The following is a 20,247-nucleotide window of genomic DNA, read 5'->3' as shown; positions in this document are numbered from 1 at the left end:
TCTTGTCCGCGACGGTCCCCTGTGTCGTGTCCAGCCCCGGTTGCCCGTCACGCAGGTGTGCTTCCGCTCACCTTGACCTGGACCACACCTGAACCGAACCCCTTTTCGTGCAGGTAGCATGTACCGGTCTAAGCTCGAGTCGTATCGAACTCGCAAAAAAAAACAAAAAAAAAAAAACACACACACGGGAAGGAACGGGTCGCTCGTCCAATATCGGCCAGAACAGGCACCGAGACGCGGTGTTAGCTGCCGGAAGACGTCGCTATGGCTGGGCCACTGGCCACCGACAAGCTCCCGGTCCCGGCATTGGCTGCGTACACGTCCATAGAAAAAAGGAGGGGGGGCTGTTGCGGGAAAAGTAGAAAAGGCGAAAAGAAACCGGCAAAGTTCGCTCTAAATCTACCGGCGCCGCTTTCCCCGGGCGGAGAGAAATTTCCACTCGGACGCCGATTTGGGCTCCTGCTTGAGGGGGAAGTCAAGGGGGGGGGGGGGGTTCACTTCTTTTTTTTCTTTTCTTCAAACCTAGACCACATTGGACCAGGTCCAGGTCAAAAACCGATACATTATCCCGGAGAAGCCAGAGACCCTTTAAGACACAGTTTCAGATTTGTGACACTTGCAAACCGTCGAAGTCCCAAAGGACCTCGGTCGCTTTCCCAGACCTGCGGCCTGCCGATGGGAGACCTGCGGGGCGGCGTCGCCACCCGACCGCCCTGACCCAAGAGGGCAAAAAACCGCCTGCGCGCAGCCCCACCTACACGGTCAGCACGCACAGATGTTGCCCCCATAACAGCCCCGGGCGAGAGCACGACTCCGCCCTGCAGGACGCAGGTGCGGCAGCCGCGACGCGCCTGCACCGGTGTCGAGAACAGGGCGCTGTGCAGGTGTGTCGCGGACGCGTCTGGCACACAAGGCACCGGGCGCGCGCTGGGACACTGGGTGTCCCCTAACGGCGAGGACATCAGAAAATGAGGCCGGGGTCCTGGGTCAGGCAGATCTGAGGGTCTCGGCGACACCTATCCAGGTCCGGGTTTTGGTTTTGGTTTCTTCCCAGTGATACCCCATTGGCTAATTGAAACGAAAACAACCCCCCTTTGGGGGCGACTGTCTCCGGAGGGACCGAGATGATCCCGCCGGACGGTTTGTAAGTGAATTATGTGAATAAACAGCACAGATGGCGAATGCGACGCGTTTACTACGAGTGCATTTGTTTAGCGAAGACCTCGTTGCCACAAAACCGGCTGCACGCGATGTTGGAAACGCGAGACCGTCCGGCAGCGGTACGGCGCTCGAGCCTCGAGAATGATTTTTAAAAAGTTGCTACAGTAACTGCACGTTATAAGTCTCAAAAAAATGGCGGCTTTGTCTACGGGACTGTTGTATTGGTAAACTTTTTTTTTTTTTGGGGACAGTTAACGCGGTTCTTCGCGGATCAAACTGGTTTCCAGACCTCGCGCGTCGCAGCGATGCCGTTTCCTTGCCGTTGTGCCGAAGACGAACGTAGCAACTCGAGCGAGTGCCGCGCCGCGCTTCCTCCTTCGCTTTAAAGCCACGACCCCCCCCGGAGCCAAAGACGAGCGCTGCGACCATAACTGCAGCTGGGTTTTTTTTTTTTTTTTTGTGTTTCACTTCTCCCAACGCGAGGGGCAGTTCATTTTCACTGCCGCGGGGCATTTAGCGCCAGGCGAAGCGCTGCAAACGAAAAAAAATCGAGCAACTCGCGGCCGTTTCGTTTTGCACCTGCGCACTGCGACACCGCCGCGAGCGCCTGTTGATAAGGAAGTACGGCTATAATGCGTAAAATAAATAGTGTTAAACGGCAGAGATAGTAGCTGAGGATCATTCAATCCCCGAATAAATTGCAACAATTTTTAATTGCCTCTTGTTGTCTGTGCGCATGTGCGAGATTTTCGGATCATTACCAAAGATTGTCTATACATTGGAGTTAAACAATAGTGTAAAAAAAAAAAAAAAAAACCGGACCCATCGTAGAATAGAATAGTTGGAGTAGAAACGCTCCTCACGTTTTTACAGCAGACTTTAGTCTGATTTCTCCACGGTGCCGCAATTAGACGAAGTCGTTTTATTCTGAAAGGTTTGCCTTTAATTATCTGGGTGTTTTTATTGCCCACTCGTGCGTGATATTGGTGATAATGGCGCGGTGAAGCCGGAGATGTTATATGACGAGATAGAGTTTCTGTAAGCATTTAAAAATAGCAGTTACCCCCCCTCACAGGTTGTCACATGCTCCGGGTCTGCTTAAAAAAACAAGAAAAACAACGAGGCTCTAAGTAATGAGGGAAGATCTCAGACTGAGACTTCTGCCCTCGATTTTGTGCAAACCAGAATATGTGAATAAAAACGACGACGGTCTGTAGGAAGAGCAGCTGCCGAAGCTTGGAGAGGGGGGCGGGATTTCTCCTCTCTCTCTGGTCCCCGCTTTTTCGCTCCCAGTAACCCTCTCGCTAATCCTCCCATCTTTGGCCGAGTCAGCCGGTTGGACTGGGTCTCGAACGGGCGGTGCGAGGTTCGTGTTTACATTTTTTTTTTTTTCTCTCCTTCTTCTTTTTTTCCTCTCTCTCTTTTTTTCACTCCACCTGCAGGCAGCCGGCAGCGAGGATAGCAGGACACCGAAAGCCGTGCGTGAGCATCACGGGGAGGCGACGGAAGCAGGTATCCACCGGTTCACGGTCCACGGTGACGGTGCCGTTTTTCTCGCTCTCTCTCTCCGAATCCGACTTTGAAGGAGCTCTGTCATTTTTTTTGTTTTTGTTTTTTGGTCGGGTTTTTCTTTTTTCTTTTCTCACGTCATCTGGTCGCAGACATGAGCGGAAGAGTGGGAGACCTCAGTCCTAAACAGGCTGAGACGCTAGAGCAGGCAAGTTTTGTAACGACAACAGTAATAATGATCATAATAATAATATTAATAATAATAACGATCATAATAATAATGATGGTAATGATAATAATAATGATGATCCTAATAATGATGATGACAATAATAATTATTATGATAATGATCATAATAATGATGATAATAATAATGATAATGATGACAATAATAATATGATAATGATAATAATGATAATAATGATGATAATAATAATACTGACAGCTTTATGACGGAGTTAACTGGGGTGATGCTGCCTTCACAGTTGCCTTATCTCACTAAACCGTTTCCTTTTATCTCATGTGTTACGTGTTTGTTTTTTTTTTCAGAGTAATGCCCTAATATTATCTGGGGGGGTCTATCAGCGTGTAGCTGACAGCTCGTACAGAGACATTATCGTGCTCTATAGTGGCCTATAATATCCCGCTCCCCCGCTTTCTACCACTGTAATGGTGACACCACAACCACTCAGGCACCTCTCTCTAGTAAAAGCCTCCCTTTGTGAAAGATTTACAAGCTGTTTCTAATGGCTTTCTTAATGGTTAATACATCATTACCATGTGTACTAAGGTTTTTATTGGTCAGTAACAATCCATTATTAGGACCTTTGGCAGGTTATAAAAACACCTATATGACCGATTGATTGATTATCTGTCACAGGGCTGCAGCTATTGATCATTAGTTTCTGTCATACGTGACAAAGAAAAGCGTCAAATCCTGACACTTGAGAAGCTGGAGACAGCAAACGTCTGGCTTTTTTTTTTTTTTTTTTGCTTGAAAAAACACTCAGATTGAACGATGACGAAAGTAGTTGCAGATTAATTTTTTTCAGCAAATGTTGCAGCACTAAACTTCCCAATGTTCATTTCAAAGGTCTATAACTGATCTATACGAAGAAAGTGGTCCCGGCAAGCAAGGGCGTAACTTTCCTCTCAGTAACGGATGGAAAAAAAAGTGACAGTGTATTTTTTAGGGCTGCAAGTAATGATCATTTTCATCACAGACTGTGCTACTGAATATTTTCCCGATTAATCAACTAATCGCTTGGTTCAAAACATGTCAGCCATCGCAGGTCGTCTTCAAATCTCTTATGTCCGAGCAACAGTCCGAAGCCCAAACGTACTATGTTTGTGTTGGTATACAGAGAGGAGAAGCAGCAAATGCTCAAGGGATTTGAACCAGTGGACCAGTGATACTTTTTACATTTTCACTTGGTAAATGACTTAAATGATGAACCGATTTTGAAAACTGTCGCTGATCACTGCTCTGCAGACCGGCTCATCGATTACTCAATGAGTTGTTTAAGCTCTGACTTTTACTTAATCTAATAATTAAGACGCCACAATTGAAAATCAGTCAAAGCTATGGCGGCAAACGACGGCGTTCCTGAGAAAATAATGGATTTCCGTTGTCTCAAACTATATTTCAGTCATAATCTCTCGGCATACTTTATGCATTTGGTTTTATTTCATTCTTGTGGTTCTTGGTTAGAGATGTTGAAGCAGCCTCATCTCCGTCTCAGCCATGTGTGTATTTTTAGACAAGTGTGCGCTCAAACCTTTTGAGGCAGAAGTTTGGGGGAGATCCTTTCCTGTCTCCGCGCGACAAAGACGCGGTTTTTCAAGCTTGCTGTGGAAGAACTTGACTGGTCTGCACTGACCTCAACCCCATCCAACACCTTTGGGATGAATTGAATCTCTTTTTTTTTTTTTTTTTTTTTCACTGAGACCCAGGCTTCTGCAGCCATGTTCCAAAATCTCGTGGAAAGCCTGAAACCAGAAGAGCGGAGGCTGTCGAAGCAGCGGAGTAATGCCCACAGTTTTGTCAATATTGTTTAAGTCATTTTTTGCGGCAAACGCGATAAAGATTCACCGGATGCGGCTTCTCAAATTTAAATATTGGCTGGTGAAGTGTAAAGTGAATATCTTTAGGTTTTAGACTTTTGGTCGGACAAAACAAACGATGTATGGCAACTTGGGTTTGGTATGACGGGACGAGATTTTTCACTATTTTCTTACATTTCATTGGTCAAACCGTTAATCAGTAATTGGCAGACTATTTTGCGGCCTTTAATGCTTGAGTGTCTAGATACTTTTTTTTTTTTTTCGGCCGACCCCATACTTTTTGGCAATGAAGTGTAGTTTAAAGTTAAAGCGCAGGGGCGCTGTCTTGACGGTTTTTCTGTCCCTGCAAAAAAAAAAAAGTGTTTACAGTCGTCCATCGTTGAACGCTGCCAATAACAGTGTGTGAAGTGATTAGTCACCCAGTCACAAGTTCCAGCAGCACTACTGAATTAGACCGGGTCATCGGAAATGAGAAGCTCCGAAGTGAAAATAGAAAAACAGCTTTGAACAGAGAAAAGTACTGTATTTCCTAAGACTGTGTTTTTATCTCCAGGCTCAGAACCGTAACTGGAAAGATTCAGTTCAAGATTTCCCTGAAAGTCTGTTTCTGGCATTGTATTCTCTCTTCGCTTATATCATATGCAAACCTTGTTCATCAGATGTCTCCTCTTCCCTCCTTCCTCTGGCTGTAGTTTCGAGAGAGGATACAAGACATTCTTCCTCAACTTCCTGCACAGCATGACCACTTCCTGTTACGCTGGCTCAGAGGTGAGTGGAGAACGATGCGGCACCTGCTGCTTTTCCCGGACTGCGGCCTGCACTCACCGAAAAAGCAAAAACCTCTCCCATATCATCCCCATATCGTCCCCATATCACCCCCTAAATTTCTGATTATTTTTCCTGTAATCATTTGTGCGCATTCACAGGGGAAATCCGTTGGTTTCATTGTGCATTAAGCAGAAGCTGCAGCTGTTTGTCACATGAGAGGACGTGGTGCAACACGTGTAAACACTCTCTTTGCGGCGGTTGACAAAGAGACTCACGGGGTCTTCGTTTCTGACAACGATGCTCAGACTAAAACTGAAAAACAGAACCTGCTATGAGCTCTGCGGTTATTCAGTCACAGCTAGAGCAAACCCAGTTGACCTCTCGGGCTAAATTTGAGTCCCAGAGTCGGATTTTCCTCGGTGGAGGTTGAGGTTGTGCGCTCAGATTGTGGAGGAAAGGGGAGGCAGCGATTAGAGGAGGACTTGTTCTGATTAGTTCTGGGGCAGAGGTCTAGCACTCCGTGTATCAGGCTAATCCAGGGATAATCGTATTAAAGGTGCACTACGATGGACGACAGCCTGCCTACCGGGCGACGCTCAGCCGCTGCCTTTCTGTTGCTCTCCTGGGTTCAGGTTTCCTGGATTTTGATGCCAGTGAGGAGTTGTTTCATAACCAGAACTGGGAATGGCAGTGAGGATGTATTGTTCTCTTGAATTCGGCCCTACTAGATGACCCTCGGATGTCTCTCAGAAAGGTCGGCGTCGCCGCTCCGGACGCGGACAGCGGGGGTCTGTGTGGGCAGCGTGGGCTCTGAATGATTCGAGTTGTCTCTTTCCAAACGAACGCAGAGACGACTGCCGCTCAAGCCGAGGGACTAGTCCCTTCGTTGATTTAGATCAAACGTCTCAAGGTGGTGCACGGCGAGCAGTAACGATCTACTTAACGATAACCTGGATCAAACCAAATGGTGGATCTTTTTTTGTCCTTCATATATACACACAAGGGTCTTTCCATCCACGTGGGATGAACAGTTTAGCACTCTTTCTATACGCAGTCGTCCAGGTATTTTGGGGGACAGGAAGTAATTGGGCGAGTTATACATTTAAATAAATTCAATGAATTCATTGCGATGAGATGTGAATACGCAGAAACAGTTGCTCCCACATCTACCTGCTGCCATGGGTGCCCACGACACGGGGCACGGTGCATCAGTATCGGGCCGAGCCGCGTAAAAATATCATCTTGGTGCAGCTCCTCACAGCTTCGAAATATAATCTATGGGCCAAATAGTTTCTAATGTTGTTTTATGAAAGTGCGGGTCTTCCAGGAAATGTTCTTCTTGGGTTTACAGCTCTGTCTTTGGTAACGGATGTGGAGGGACAAAAAGTCTCTCTGTGTCCCAGAGCGTGATTTAAGCGTGGAAGAATTTACCAGCGCGCTCCCGGAACCAATCAAACGCCGCGTTGCCTCCCTGTGAAAGACTCCTCTGTGAAAACTTTTTGAGTTTTCCACGGGTGGCGCTCTTTGCTTGCTGAGCTTTGGAGGCTGTTATTGTTAATACCAAAAACTCTGTCCTGTTTTAGTAGGTAGCGAGAACGGCCGAGGATACGGTGTAGTGGGGGGGGGGGCATCGGTATGCACCATACATTAGGTGCCTTCAGGAATCTGAGCCCAGTTGAGGCCGTCTGAATTGTCTGCCTCTGTATTCAAAACAGAGACATTAAGTGCATCACGTCTTGTGTAATAGACTGCATAACAGATCCAGTTAGACTCCGCTTCTCCCGTATGGCATAAGACAAGTCTTGTGCTAGAGGCCAACGACCCTCCTCCTCCTCCTCCTCCTCCTCCTCTTCAAGTAAACAAACTTTTTCCAAGTCTCCACTGTCTACATGTTGTACGGGAGCTCAGTGAGACAAGGCTTTGTCCTCTAAACGCTAATGAAGTTCAGGTTTAAGTGACATTAGTTAACAAGTTCTTGAATATTCCCAATTCTTTCTTTTTTTTAGTTTTCTTTAAGTATTTTTTGTATGATTATTATCTGCTAAATTACATCATATTTTTGCTATACCATGTATTTAGTAGTGTTTTTTCCTTTGTCCCCCACCCCCCCAGTCTTTCTTGAGTTGAGGGGAGTCTGTTGTATAATCCCATGGCTTCTTGACCTCTCCTGTCACATCTGTTTTATTTCTATCATCTGGTTTTATGCTGTTGTATATGTGTGCGTGCAAATGAAAAAAAAAACCAAGATGTTTTTTTTTTTTTTTAAGTATAGATTCACTTGAGAGTTTGAAAAGTTTGAAACCAGGGCTGAAACCAGGTTGTTCGGGCGACGATTTTAACAGACCACAACATGGTGACAAAGTGCATTGTCCCTTCCTGGTTTCATTAAACCTGGACCTGTGGTGTGAGAGATAGTGATTCATAGTTTCAGGGCGGGATCGTTGAGTGTTATCAGATAGTGGGCTGCGGGAAAAGTCCGCGTGCCTGCCATTAGCTACGTTATAAACCTTTATCACGGCTTAAGATAACATTAGGTTTCTATATCTGTGATATGACGTGGCAGGAGATCAATCCGTACCCATTATCTTCTTTGGGGTTATTGGAGCCCGGAGGCCATCCGGGCGTGCGGTGGTGGTTACCTGTTACTTCGTCTGAAATCAGAATGAACTCTGGTCTAAAATCGTGTGGTGATGCTTTGGAAAATAATGGGCAGCCACGGAGAAGTACGTGATGAACAGTTAAAGGGTTAAAACGAGCTGAATCGCTGTCGTTATCCGGCAGGGCGAGGTGTTCAGAGCATCATGCTCATGACTGACCCAAAGTGACACATGGCCCGGTCTCCTGCCAGATCCTGCTTCGCGCTTGTGTAATTCTGGGTCACTCGGTGCCCCGGAGGCAGCAGCTAAGGCGCCAGAAGGGAGCATTAGCCGCGGTGTAATCCACGGCTGGAGTACGTCGCAGGTCCCGCTTCACGGCAGCAGCGCTGTTGTGCTTGTGCAGAGCTAATCACCTTACAAAGGACTGTTAAGACAGTGGACTGTGTGTCTACTCTGTTCTGGATCAATCGCACTGACACAGTGGAGTTAATACTGACCATGTCAGAGGAGAGGAAGTCTTGCAGATGTCACACACGTTTATTCCCAGAGGGATCCAATGGAAAATTTTACAATTTTTTTTTTTTTAGCATTTCCTAAATATTCGTCCCCCTGTGCTGTAGAAAAATGTGTAATTATAGGCATTTCATTTTTTGTCTCATGACCGTGTTCTAGTAATCTACTTGTTTTTTCCATCGACACCTGTTCTGTCGGTTGTCTAAGAACTCTTATGCAACATTTTTGAAACTATCTGGCAGAAGGTTGCTCTTATTGGTTGGTACAAAGATGCTCAAACGAGTGCCACAACAGGACGAATGAAAAAAGGCAGGATCTGGGGGGAGCACTAGTTGCTGCACTTGATTAAAAGCTCTACCTATAACAGTGTGCACCAGACCGGTCTTATTTGTTAAAGGGATTCCCTCTTTAAAGCAGATTTCCACGGCATGGTCACAAAAACTCTTTCCAGCACCTTCGCCACTTTGCTTACTCCGTGTAAAAAGAGTTTAAAGACGCACTGTTGTCGCATGATGCAAGTGTTAATGTGGCTCTTAGTGGGTTTTCTAGGGAAGTGGTTAATTATCATTCTGATCGGGTTCAGTTTATGTTTTACTCATTCACACATACAGCCTCATGACTCGGAATGAGACAGTGAGACACAAACTTGCAAAAACATTATTTTCAAATCATACATTTTGCTTCATCGTCACTCAGATCCAATGCCCCCCCCCCCCGTAAAGTCTCAGAGAGGACAAATCAGTGCACATCTTTAAAATTCATTTCAAAACTAAAACCTACATGGTTTTTTTTTTTGACTTTATAACTATATATTTTTTTGTTTGTACACTTCAGGATCCTTCCTCTCTGTCTTTCATTTCCTTCTCTCCTCCCTCTCCAGTCAAACACTTTGTAACTCTGTTTTGAGAAGCGCTGTATAAATCAAGTGCTTGCTTGTTTTCTGTCCAGTATGCAGTGAGTCATAATACATATACATTAAAAAAGACCTCTCTCACATTTCACATCACTTATGGACCACAGATCTCTGTACTAATCACGTCGGCCTCCTCTTCCCTTTCCTCACTCTTTTTCAGCCAGAAACTTCAATGTGCAGAAGTCTGAGGCCATGCTGCGGAAGGTAATGGACTGTTGTTGTAGGATAGGACATTTTTAAGAGTTTGAAATGCAATGCAGCACGAATCAAGTACTGAACTGAAAGCCGAGGTACGACCGTCATGCCTTCTCCTTCCCTTGACTGATCTGTGTGGTGTCGGAAAGGGCCGTCACCTCCAGCACAGGCTGTTCGGTCCGTCAGCTCAGGAGTGGCTGCAGCTTAGAGAAGGAGCAGCGTGGTAATAATGTTTTTCACCCGTGGGGAAACTGAGTCATCACAGCAGCCGTGACGGGATTAGCTATAGATGAGGGGGATTAGATGAGTGCTTATGATGACAGAATAAGATTCACAACCACCTAATTTAAAGCTGCATTTACTGATTTTTATTGTCCACTGGGGGGGGGGTTGTGTGTTTACGGTGTCGCCGCGGCTTCCAGCTTTTGAACAAACCGCATGAAACTGATCTGATTACGGTGCCTCTGAGCTACTCCTGAACTACACCTACATGGTTCAGGTATCTGAATCATTTCTTGCCTCACCGGGGACTAGAAGTGATTGTTTGGATCCAAATTATTTGCTTTTTTCTTACATCTGTCGACCTCGGTGAAAACAAACATGTGAATGTATGTATCAAAATGGCCTGTGAGGCAGTTTGACCCGTTTCTTTCCCCTTTGTCGTTGCGTTTGCGATTGTAAGCCCGTGTCTGCGCCTATGCGTGTGCTGTAGTGTGTACACAGCGGCACACAACTGATCCCCCTTCCTGCTGACGGAGCAGGTTCTACATCGTCTACCTACTGTCTGAAACCTCCTAAGCCATTTAAATCACTACATTGTGCTTGGGCGGATCTGCGGTCGCACGAGCAGTGTATCATCGAGGAGGATTAAAAAATACGTTTAATCCCACTTCTGTTTTCACCACAAACTCATGAATCCTTTGACGAATAGTTTTGCCGAAACTTAACACGCAACCGAATCTTCTCTTCCAGCATTTGGAGTTCAGGAAACAGATGAAAGTAGACACAATAACCACAGAATGGCGTCCACCAGAGGTAAAAAACAAACCAAACAAACAAACAGAAAACCTGTAAAACCTGTAAACAGTAATTTACTGTAGGTTCAGTCTACCTAAGAGAAATTTTAAGGAATATTTTTGGCTGCTGTTTGCAGGTGATAGAGAAGTACCTGTCAGGAGGGATGTGCGGTCACGACCGTGAGGGCAGCCCCGTCTGGTACGATGTGATCGGACCGGTAGATCCCAAAGGCCTCTTCCTGTCTGCCTCCAAACAGGACTTCATTAAGTCCAAAGTCAGAGACTGTGAGATGCTGCAGAAGGAATGTAACCTCCAAACGCAGAGGGTAAGAACAGAGACCGCACACACGGGGGTGAGGACAGGGATCCAGGGTGCCCAGGTGTCCACCTAAGCCGTCCGAACCTTCCCAGACAACAGCTGGAGTTTATTTTTCTTCATTAAACCAAGAAAAGGTCTCATACAGAGTAGTCCTTCTCTCTGGCTGATCACAGAAGTGTAAATTTAGTTTCTTTGTTGAGCCGAGCCGGTGGCCTGGCTCCACGGATGGGCAGTGTGTGTCTGTTGGTCAGTCCATCGATCTTTTTATGCTCACTGATGATCAGCTTTGTCGATCCCCTGACTTTTCCTTTAGTGCCATCGACAGGTCAGAAGTTTTGTCCGTCCGACACTTTGGTTGATGATGAAATTCCTGCAGAACTAATGACACTGTCGTCAGCCTCGGCTCCCCTTTATGTTTAGTGCTAAGTAGCAAATGTTCGCATGTTAACGCAATGAACATGCTAAACATTATACCTACTTAGCATCAGCATGTTAGCATTGTCACTGTAGCTAGAAGCACCGTTGTTTTTTTCTCTTTAAAATTTTTGCCTGGGACAAAAATAGCCTAAAATAAGACATAAATTATAGGAGAAGACAAAGTTTAAAGCTATTTTAAACTTAATATTGAACACACATGCTAAACCAAGTATTTGTATTGCTTTTGCAAGGAGCTCAGGTCTTTTAGTATCTCTTTTCATTTTTAAATTTAACATCAATTTGTGATAATGTTACATGGCAATTTATTTACCAGGTTTTTCTGTTTAACATTGCATTTTGGCGGATTTTCCCTTGCGGCTTCTTTTTAATGATAATTTCTTGCTTTTTGTTTTACGTTGTTTTGTTTTAATGTGATTCATTTTTCTTCTGTCAGATTTCATATGAATTTATTCCTTGGCTTTATTTCGTCGCATTCATTTAGCAAACACATTTGTCCAAAGTGACTTAGATTCGAGGATCAGTTCGGAGTTTCCTCTGTTCCACTTTGACATGAGAATGAAGGGAAGCCAAGACTAAACCACAAACCTGCTCCGCCACCTGAACTACAGCCCCTTTTATTTTTATTTTATTGGTTATTCTGTCGTTTCACAAACTAAATGGTCCCGTCTTCCTCTCACTCTGTTTTCATCCAGCTGGGAAAGAATGTGGAGTCAATCACTATGATCTACGATGTTGAGGGTCTGGGTCTGAAACACTTATGGAAGCCTGCTATAGAAACATATGGAGAGGTATAGAGACACACACACACACACACACACACACACACACACACACATACATACAGTCTAGACACAGACCTCACAAAACTAAGACGTGAAGCAGACTAACGAGTTGGTCTGCGTCTTAAATATTTCCCTCTGCATCACCAGATCCTCCAGATGTTTGAAGACAACTACCCGGAGGGTCTGAAGAGACTATTTGTTATTAAAGGTCTGATTTGTCCTTCCTCCATAGATACATGTTACAGTAAACAAATGATAGTCCAGATGAGGGTAGTAAGTTAGCGATTCCACCTGCATTTCTTTATTTGTCTGTTTTTTTTTAATCATCCTATCCTGCTTTTGAAGAGCCAGCGTTAACATCTGGTTAATGCCTTTATTTTTCCCCCCTGTAGCCCCCAAACTCTTTCCTGTGGCCTACAACCTCGTCAAGCACTTTCTGAGTGAGAACACAAGGCAGAAGATCTTTGTTCTTGGGGGTGAGACACGACACATCATTGCATCGTATTGTGGAGAACATCTCACCCAAACACCCGATTCGGATTCAGTTAAATGTTCCTTTTCTCCGTTTCGACAGCGAACTGGCAGGAGGTTTTGCTGAAGTACATTGATGCAGAGGAGCTGCCGGTGATATACGGGGGTAAACTGACGGATCCTGATGGAGATCCTCGCTGTCGGACCAAGGTGAGTCGGTGATTCAGCATCCCGCGTGCCTATTGGTGCTTGCTGGTTTTTTTTTTTTTTGGTTTTTTTTGTGGCACAAAAGAGGGCTGTCAGATTGGAGGAGACAAGTATCCATCGCAGATGCTGCTCAATTATTCAGAGATACTTTGGGGGTCCACTCATTGACTCGTTCATGAGGATATATTCCCTGAGATATACTGGAAGAGACCTGAGAGAACTAAAATATTGTTTGAACTCTGGTCGGATTCTGTTTCTAAAACAGTTTTTTGGATTCGTTTGTGTCCTGGCGAAGCCACGCACCAGTGGTTTTATAATCTCTAGCTGTTACTAACACTTTGAATCATTTATTCATTGTGTGAGAAATTACGTGCACAAGAAAGTAAATATTTGAAGTCCTTAAATTCCTTGATAGAAACTGGAATTCTGCGTTTGTCTGACGGGACTGATAAACTGCAAAGTCTGCCCTGTTCGTAACAGCTGTTCCGGTTTCGACAGTTACCATTATGCATTTGTTGTGGGCTTTTTAACTCTGCCCGGCGTCACTGCAGTACATCCAAAAGCACCAAAGTAATAATTTATATTTACAGATAAAGCAGTTACAGACAAGTTCTCGCACTTGTATGGTTGAAATCGGTGTCGTGATATAAATAAGGATCGTTTTCGGTTCTCGATATTTATTATGATACAGCAAATCTATGTCAAATCACAGAAAATAATTCAAAACTTATATTTAAGGCAATAAACCGGGTTTTAATTACTTGTAATTACAATTTTCTTGGAATCAGTCATTTAAACAACTGCAAATTTGCAATTTTATCGTCACGGTACAGTCACACACAAGTGAGTATAGAGCAGTTATTGCCCTACAGACAGCTGTTTTGAATGACATGAGGCAACCTTGCGTTTCACAGTGACTGTCGGACAGAAGCACCAACAGTCCTGCACTGGATACAAGTTTGAACCAAAACTGATTGGCCCTCCCATATAGTTTGGGGGGGGGGGCACAAAAAAAAATTGGACCTGCACCTCAGTGCTGGAATAGTCAACAGTGTACTTGCTTTGGAGTAGTTTCATATGTATGTTGACTGTATTTTCTGAAACCTTTTGACTCCTGCCCTGTAGTTTTCTTTCACCGGCTTGCACCCCCTGTTCAGTTTGGCAGCTTGCAGCTTTGCTTTGGAGGGAGACTGGATGGCTCGTGAGCATACTGTGCACTCGAAATGTTCTGGGTTTGCATTTGACTGGGCCAACTAAGTTTTTATGGTCCTGTCCATCCCCCCCAGTTTTTCCTGTCACGGCCGAGCAAAAAAAAAAAAATAGTTTGCCCTAAACAGAAACAAGATGATGGCTCATCCAGGCTGCAAACGGGCCAAATGAAACACAGCGGACGAGATATTTTCTATAACGCTGGATCAAAAAATTGCAACGCCGCTGACACTGGCGGTGTGAGAGATCCCGTTACACACGAGTGAGCCAATTCGATCACAGTGGGTCGATGACAATGCAAGGACTGTTCTGGACGGGCTGTCTGTGGCAGAACAAATCAATGCAGCTGCACACATGCTAAAAACGGGCTTCTCTCGGCCATACATATATCATAGAATGAGGAAGTGTTGCAGAAAGGATGCAACTTGTGGGTTACCCGTTTGCACTGAGCAGGTAGCCCGTCGTGAGAGTTACAACAGGTGATGACAGAGGGCATCTTCCTGTTTTTGCAGACAGGAAAACTGCAAATTAAAATACTCCAGCCGCAGTCCTGCCTTGCTGCATAGAAAACCCAAAGGGGCCCCAGCACAAGAGACGCTGGCAGGGGTGCTATTGTAGGCGGCGTAGTATTGAGCAACTGGTGCAGAAAACAGCAGCTTCAGTAGTCAGGCGCCAATAGGTAAGACTCTAGATGAGAAAACTGACCCGTGTTTGTCACTGTTTCTCTAGATAAATAATTGGGCCCAGGACACATGAGGAGCGAAAGGAGAGAAATTCATTTTCGGCCGCATTCAGGATTCAAGAAATTGAGATGAACAGCCTCAGAGTGTTTTTCTTTTTTCTACCTTTCTTTTTAAAATAAGCTTTTCAGTTAGCTAGCTGTGTGTCCTGGACATTCTGCTGTATTGTTCTGGTTAGGCTGTAGGGACTGTAGAGTTCTTTTATCAACCTTTTTTTTTTTTTTTTCAAATTGTCTTGCCGAGAGGTGGATGAGAAGATTGATACCACTCTCGTGACCCTGCAGTAAAAACGAGCTTACAGCCAGGAGACTTCTGGCCTCACTTGGCACAAAGACTGGAAGCAGGTGGACACGAGGGCCTGGAGGTCACACAAATAATCCAGCACACAACATCTGCAAAACCACAATGAACACTTTTCACACTCCGTTTTTGTGCAGATTAAACACACAAAATATATAATGTGCTGTAAAGAGTGACCTGCGGAGGTGCCGCTGGGCAGATTTTGTCAGCGTTTCCCCTGGATTCCAGTTTTAGCGCTAACCTAAACTAGCCTGCGGCTCGCTGTCGGTCTTCTCATCTAACTCTCCATCAGAAAGTGAATAAGCATGAGGCCCAAAATGTCAAATGATTCCTTTAAGGATCGGACATCGTTTCTGGGCCTGAGGGGAATGCATTTGTACCATTCAATGTGTTTGCTAACTACAGGAAACGTTTTTGCAGTTGTCTGCTTTAAAATTGCAGCAGCGAGAATAACTTTTGACATTTCATCTGGGTGATCTGCTTCCTTTAAAAACTTTTGAGCCTTATGTATCTCGTACGTGAGGTTTTTTCCTCACACTTTTCCTTTACAGTTTATGTAATGAATCAAACATCATGTTTTGCTCTCTTTAATCTCTAATATGTAGTTTGACAATGTGTGTTTTTTTTGTTTTGTTTTTGTTTTGTTTTTCCTTTCAGTAATGCCTTTTTTTTCTGTATCTTTTCTCTTTGTCGGTTTCCAAATAACAGTTCAGTTAAGTTTGAAAAGACATTTTTGCAAGATTTTTGGAGAAGTGGTTTCAGATGAGTTTGACTTCCCTCGTACTAACACTCCCCTCCCAGAAACAACATCACAGGTCTGAAAACGCTCTGAGCATTTGAACCAACTGGCCTCCAAAAAAACTCTCATTTTAACTGTTTAAAGTTTATTAAAAGTTTTAAAAAAGGGATACAAGATGAGAGTTTCTTAAGTCGTGTTAGTATACGCTCTTGTCCGTCATCTATACATCACTGACCTGATAGTACATAGCACTCCCCACTCAGCTGAGTACGCATCAGAAAATCACTGCCCTTTGCTGGTCTGGTCCTGTACTGCACTGTCCTGTACTGTACTCTACTGTACTGTACTGGAAAATCACTGAACTTGACAGGTTCGATTCTATTTGAATAAACAGGAAAGCGGAAGAGAGAGAAACCCTTGCCATTTTTTTTTGTGAAACACCTTTGAATGTCTAAATAAGCCAGGTTTGTGCAAAAGGGGAAAACTCACAAGCATTCACACACACACACACACACACACACACACACACACACACACATATATATATATAAATAATGGCACAGAATCACAGTAAGTGAAGATCTTCTCTTTTTCCCCATTTCTTTCACCTTTCAGCCACTCAAACATTTCATATATCGCGTGTTTGGCGCCTGTATTTTGACTCTCTTTGTCGCTGTTGCAGATAAATCATGTCGGCCCAGTTCCCTCCTCCTACTACGTGCGGGACCACGTTAACGTGGACTACGACCAGTGTATGACCGTCAGCCGCGGATCCTCCCAACAGCTGGACTATGAGATCTTGTTCCCGGGCTGCGTCCTCAGGTCAGCCGCACGCCTCAGTGGTAGCGATGCCGCTGCTGAAACAGCTAAGATGTTAATAATGGATTAGTTGATTGACAGAAAATGAATAAACAACGATTTTGATCAAGTGTCTGGTTCCAGCTTCTTAAATTTAAGGATTTGCTGCTTTTCTCTCTTTTATATTGGCGTGAACTAAATATCTTAGCACAGAATAGTGCAGGATCTATGAGCAACATTTAGCGGTTCACTTTTAAGGCCTTTTAAGGAACAAATTCAGTGGTTTCACCTTATGCCGTGACCATATCATAAAAGTTTCGTGCCACACCTGGCTCAGTGAATGTACGGAACAGAAATGGCTTCTCTTCTGAGTTGCTTCTCTTTCAACTGATGTACAGGACACCAAATAACACTGTCTTTATTTTTTAAATAAATCGAATCCACAGAAAATGTCTGATAATCATCAAAATAGTTTAACACATTCTCTCTTTTTTTTTTTTTTAGGTGGCAGTTTGCCAGTGAGGGGGCAGACATTGGCTTTGGGGTTTTCCTGAAGGCCAAAAAGGGTGAATGGAAGAAGGCAGCTCAGATGCAAGAGGTTGTGCCCAGCCAGCGCTACAACGCCCACTTAGTGCCCGAGGACGGATCCCTGACCTGCGAACGCCCCGGAGTCTGTGAGTAACCGGTTACCGGTTGCGCTCAAGGCACAGAGTCTGGTGCTCAGGCGGCTTAAGTGTGAATAAATGTTAATCTTTAGATCGTCGGTATAAATAATCCTTTCTGTTTGTCCTCCACAGATGTGCTAAGATTTGACAACACCTACAGCATCTTCCAGGCGAAAAGAATCAGTTTTGCTGTTGAGGTCCTGCTCCCCGACCACCTACAGTCCCCACAGACCAACGGGGGGTCCGGCAACCACGGGCAAGCTGAGGGCAATAGTCAGTCATAACCGAGAAGATGACGCAATGGGCCACTTCCACGTTGTCAGATCAGTATTGTTTGGCTGCGTGTAAGCACAGCCCAAGTTACTTGATTTGAACGGGAACTGCAACATGCTGCCAATATATGTAAATTAGTAATATTATATCTGAATGTTTCCTGACCCTTTAATCATCTTTGATGATCTTATTTACGAGGCGTCCATTTAGAATCATCACTTTACAGATTCTCCGCTGAAAAAAAACGCATTGATCTCCAGAATGCGGAGGAACATACGTAGCCTCACATTTCATTTTACTCACTTGTGGCCGGAGACATGAGACATGAGACATGAGACATGAGACATGAGACATGAGAGCCATTGGACACATTTAGTTGGCTGCTGGCTGGAAAGCATCTTCCTTCAAAGCGAAGGGATAGCGAGCGAGTCAGCTGACGGTACATGATCAAACTAAATGTCGTCAAGGTTTCGTTTGGAAGTTAACTGACTTCCGTATGTGTATATGTGTATATATGCATATATGTATATGTGCAGATATGCATATATGCTTCTCTTCTGAGTATATATGTACATATATACACACATATACATATATACACATATGCACATATGTATACATATGCATATATGCATGCATATACATATGTATATGTATATATATATATGGTTGTGCTTGGTGGAGGCACTTGATTGTGCCTCCACTTTGCACACGAAGGCAGGTTGTCTCTTTCACCACTTGACATATTAGCAATGAACTTGAAGGTTTGCGGAAGACATTCCCTTGAATATTTATTTTCTAATCTCTAATTTATTTCCAGAAAATAATGGGTTAAAACAATATAATTTATACTGTTAAAATATTAAAGCTTATGTCAGATTTTGTTTTAAAGTAATCAGCTTGTTTGAGGTAATGAGCATTAATGTTTCAATGAATGTGCAGTATTAGATTCTATTCAATTCAAGTCAAGTCAATTGCAGTGAATCTGAATGAAATTTGCAAATATCGTGTGTTACTCTCACCAGACACTTACTGAATGTAGATTGTGGCTGGATTTCTCACAGAATATCGATATTTAGATTGTAACAGCGCTGAGAGTATTTTTTTCCCCAACTACCTATGTAGCCGAAATAGAATAAATAAATAACTAAATGATATAATAAAATAATTTCACTTAAGTGAATGGTACTGGCAGGTCTTCAATATCTAAACTTTGGCCTATGCCCTGGAAGGACCCCGCACAGGTCCTGGTCACACGGCCTGTATGGCCTGTATCGGAATTGTGTTGATAATGATGAAGGTTGCATCAACTTACAACAACTGTACATAAATAAATTTTGGACAAAATTTAAAATGGCAGCTGAGTGTGTTTTATGCCCCCCCCCCCCAATTCAAGGTGTGGCGTTTTCTCGTGAACAAACAAGAAAGTCATGGTTATGTGCAGTGTTACTCACCAGCAAACATGTCGGGTTTTTCTTTCTTCCTTCCACATAAAACACTTGCAAAGCGTATTTTTCCTTGAACTTCGACAAATGCATGTTTACTGGCTTGCAGTCCTCTTCTTCCCTGCCCCCTGTGGGTGCGTTCCTGCGGTATCCTGGTGCATCACCGCCCGCCTGTAGCTGATCTGTACTGCATCGCCTGCGTGAGACAAAACAAGGAACCGACCATAGAATAAAAACTGCTCTATGGTGCCACTAGAGGTCAAAGACGCCTCAGGGTACCCCTGGAGTTGCAACTTTGCCGTGGTCTGTCTTTGTAACATTGACACCTCTCTTTCTATTCCTCTCTCTTACTGAAACTGTAAAACTTTACTTCTCTGAGAGGTGCAACGTGTCAGTGAGAAGAAAAAGTCCACCCAAAACAAAAATTGTACCGAAAACCATTCCTGTATTTTGACAAGTGACAGTGGGACTTGCCCACTTCTTTTGCATGTGGTTCACAGGTTGTTAGTGTTAAAACTATGAAAAAACTACGTGTCACTTTCTTCAGTTTGCTCCTTAAACCGCTTCATGGCCAAAGGACACACAAAGATACATCGTTTTATTTACAAAATGCAAACTGAAATAAAGATGGGATGCAAACGGATGCGATGTGGACAACAATAAGATCAGTAGTATAGGCGAGTGGATTGTGGTGAGCAGTATGTCAAAGAAACCAACCATATCGGCCCCCCCGCATATCAAATACCTGCAAGACAACCTGAAAGATCAATGCAGTAGCTAAGGGGTGATCAAAACAGAGAGAAACATTGGTATTCATTTGTGCCTCTGGCCACCTGATGAGTTATAAATAGTAAAATGTAACGTCCAGTGTTTCCCTCTCTTTGAATTGAAAAATACTTTCTGCTTCAGCTCGTTTGGACTCGTTCACGTCCACCTCATGCCAGAGCATTGGACCAGAAGATTGATCCTGGCCCTGCTTTTGTTTGGACAGCAGCTCAGCGGCCAGTGCTGTCTGTGCCTTGACCACCAGGGGGAGCCCTGTGCTAACTGATGAGAGGGGCTAAGAGCATAAAGGATAAAAATCCTTAAACACTGGCAGTTTTTTTATTTACTCATCAAAACTCC

At 44.2% G+C, this 20,247-nt stretch overlaps 1 protein-coding gene across 8 annotated transcripts; it reads left to right on the top strand.

The window, feature by feature from the left end:
* Positions 1-2: 2 nt before the first annotated feature.
* On the top strand, positions 3-18,196 carry LOC120804711 (SEC14-like protein 2). 8 transcript variants are annotated; one of them, XM_040154254.1, is made up of 13 exons: positions 3-55; positions 2,604-2,673; positions 5,427-5,502; positions 9,686-9,729; positions 10,693-10,755; positions 10,874-11,062; positions 12,186-12,281; positions 12,423-12,483; positions 12,668-12,751; positions 12,850-12,956; positions 16,624-16,763; positions 17,244-17,413; positions 17,537-18,196. In XM_040154254.1, exons 4-13 carry the CDS (start codon positions 9,718-9,720, stop codon positions 17,686-17,688), a joined length of 1,074 nt encoding a protein of 357 aa, XP_040010188.1. In that variant the 5' UTR covers positions 3-55; positions 2,604-2,673; positions 5,427-5,502; positions 9,686-9,717; the 3' UTR covers positions 17,689-18,196. The 8 variants fall into 8 exon arrangements, with proteins under 8 accessions (XP_040010188.1, XP_040010183.1, XP_040010189.1 ...); XM_040154249.1 differs by having other exon boundaries at positions 38-55; positions 2,604-2,878; XM_040154255.1 differs by having other exon boundaries at positions 41-113.
* The last annotated feature ends 2,051 nt before the right edge of the window (positions 18,197-20,247 follow it).

Source organism: Xiphias gladius, chromosome 19 (genome assembly GCF_016859285.1).
Source record: "Xiphias gladius isolate SHS-SW01 ecotype Sanya breed wild chromosome 19, ASM1685928v1, whole genome shotgun sequence".
Taxonomy (NCBI): Eukaryota; Metazoa; Chordata; class Actinopteri; order Istiophoriformes; family Xiphiidae; genus Xiphias; species Xiphias gladius.
The sequence above is the reverse complement of the archived record's forward strand: the minus strand, read 5'-3'. Positions and strand labels throughout refer to the sequence as shown.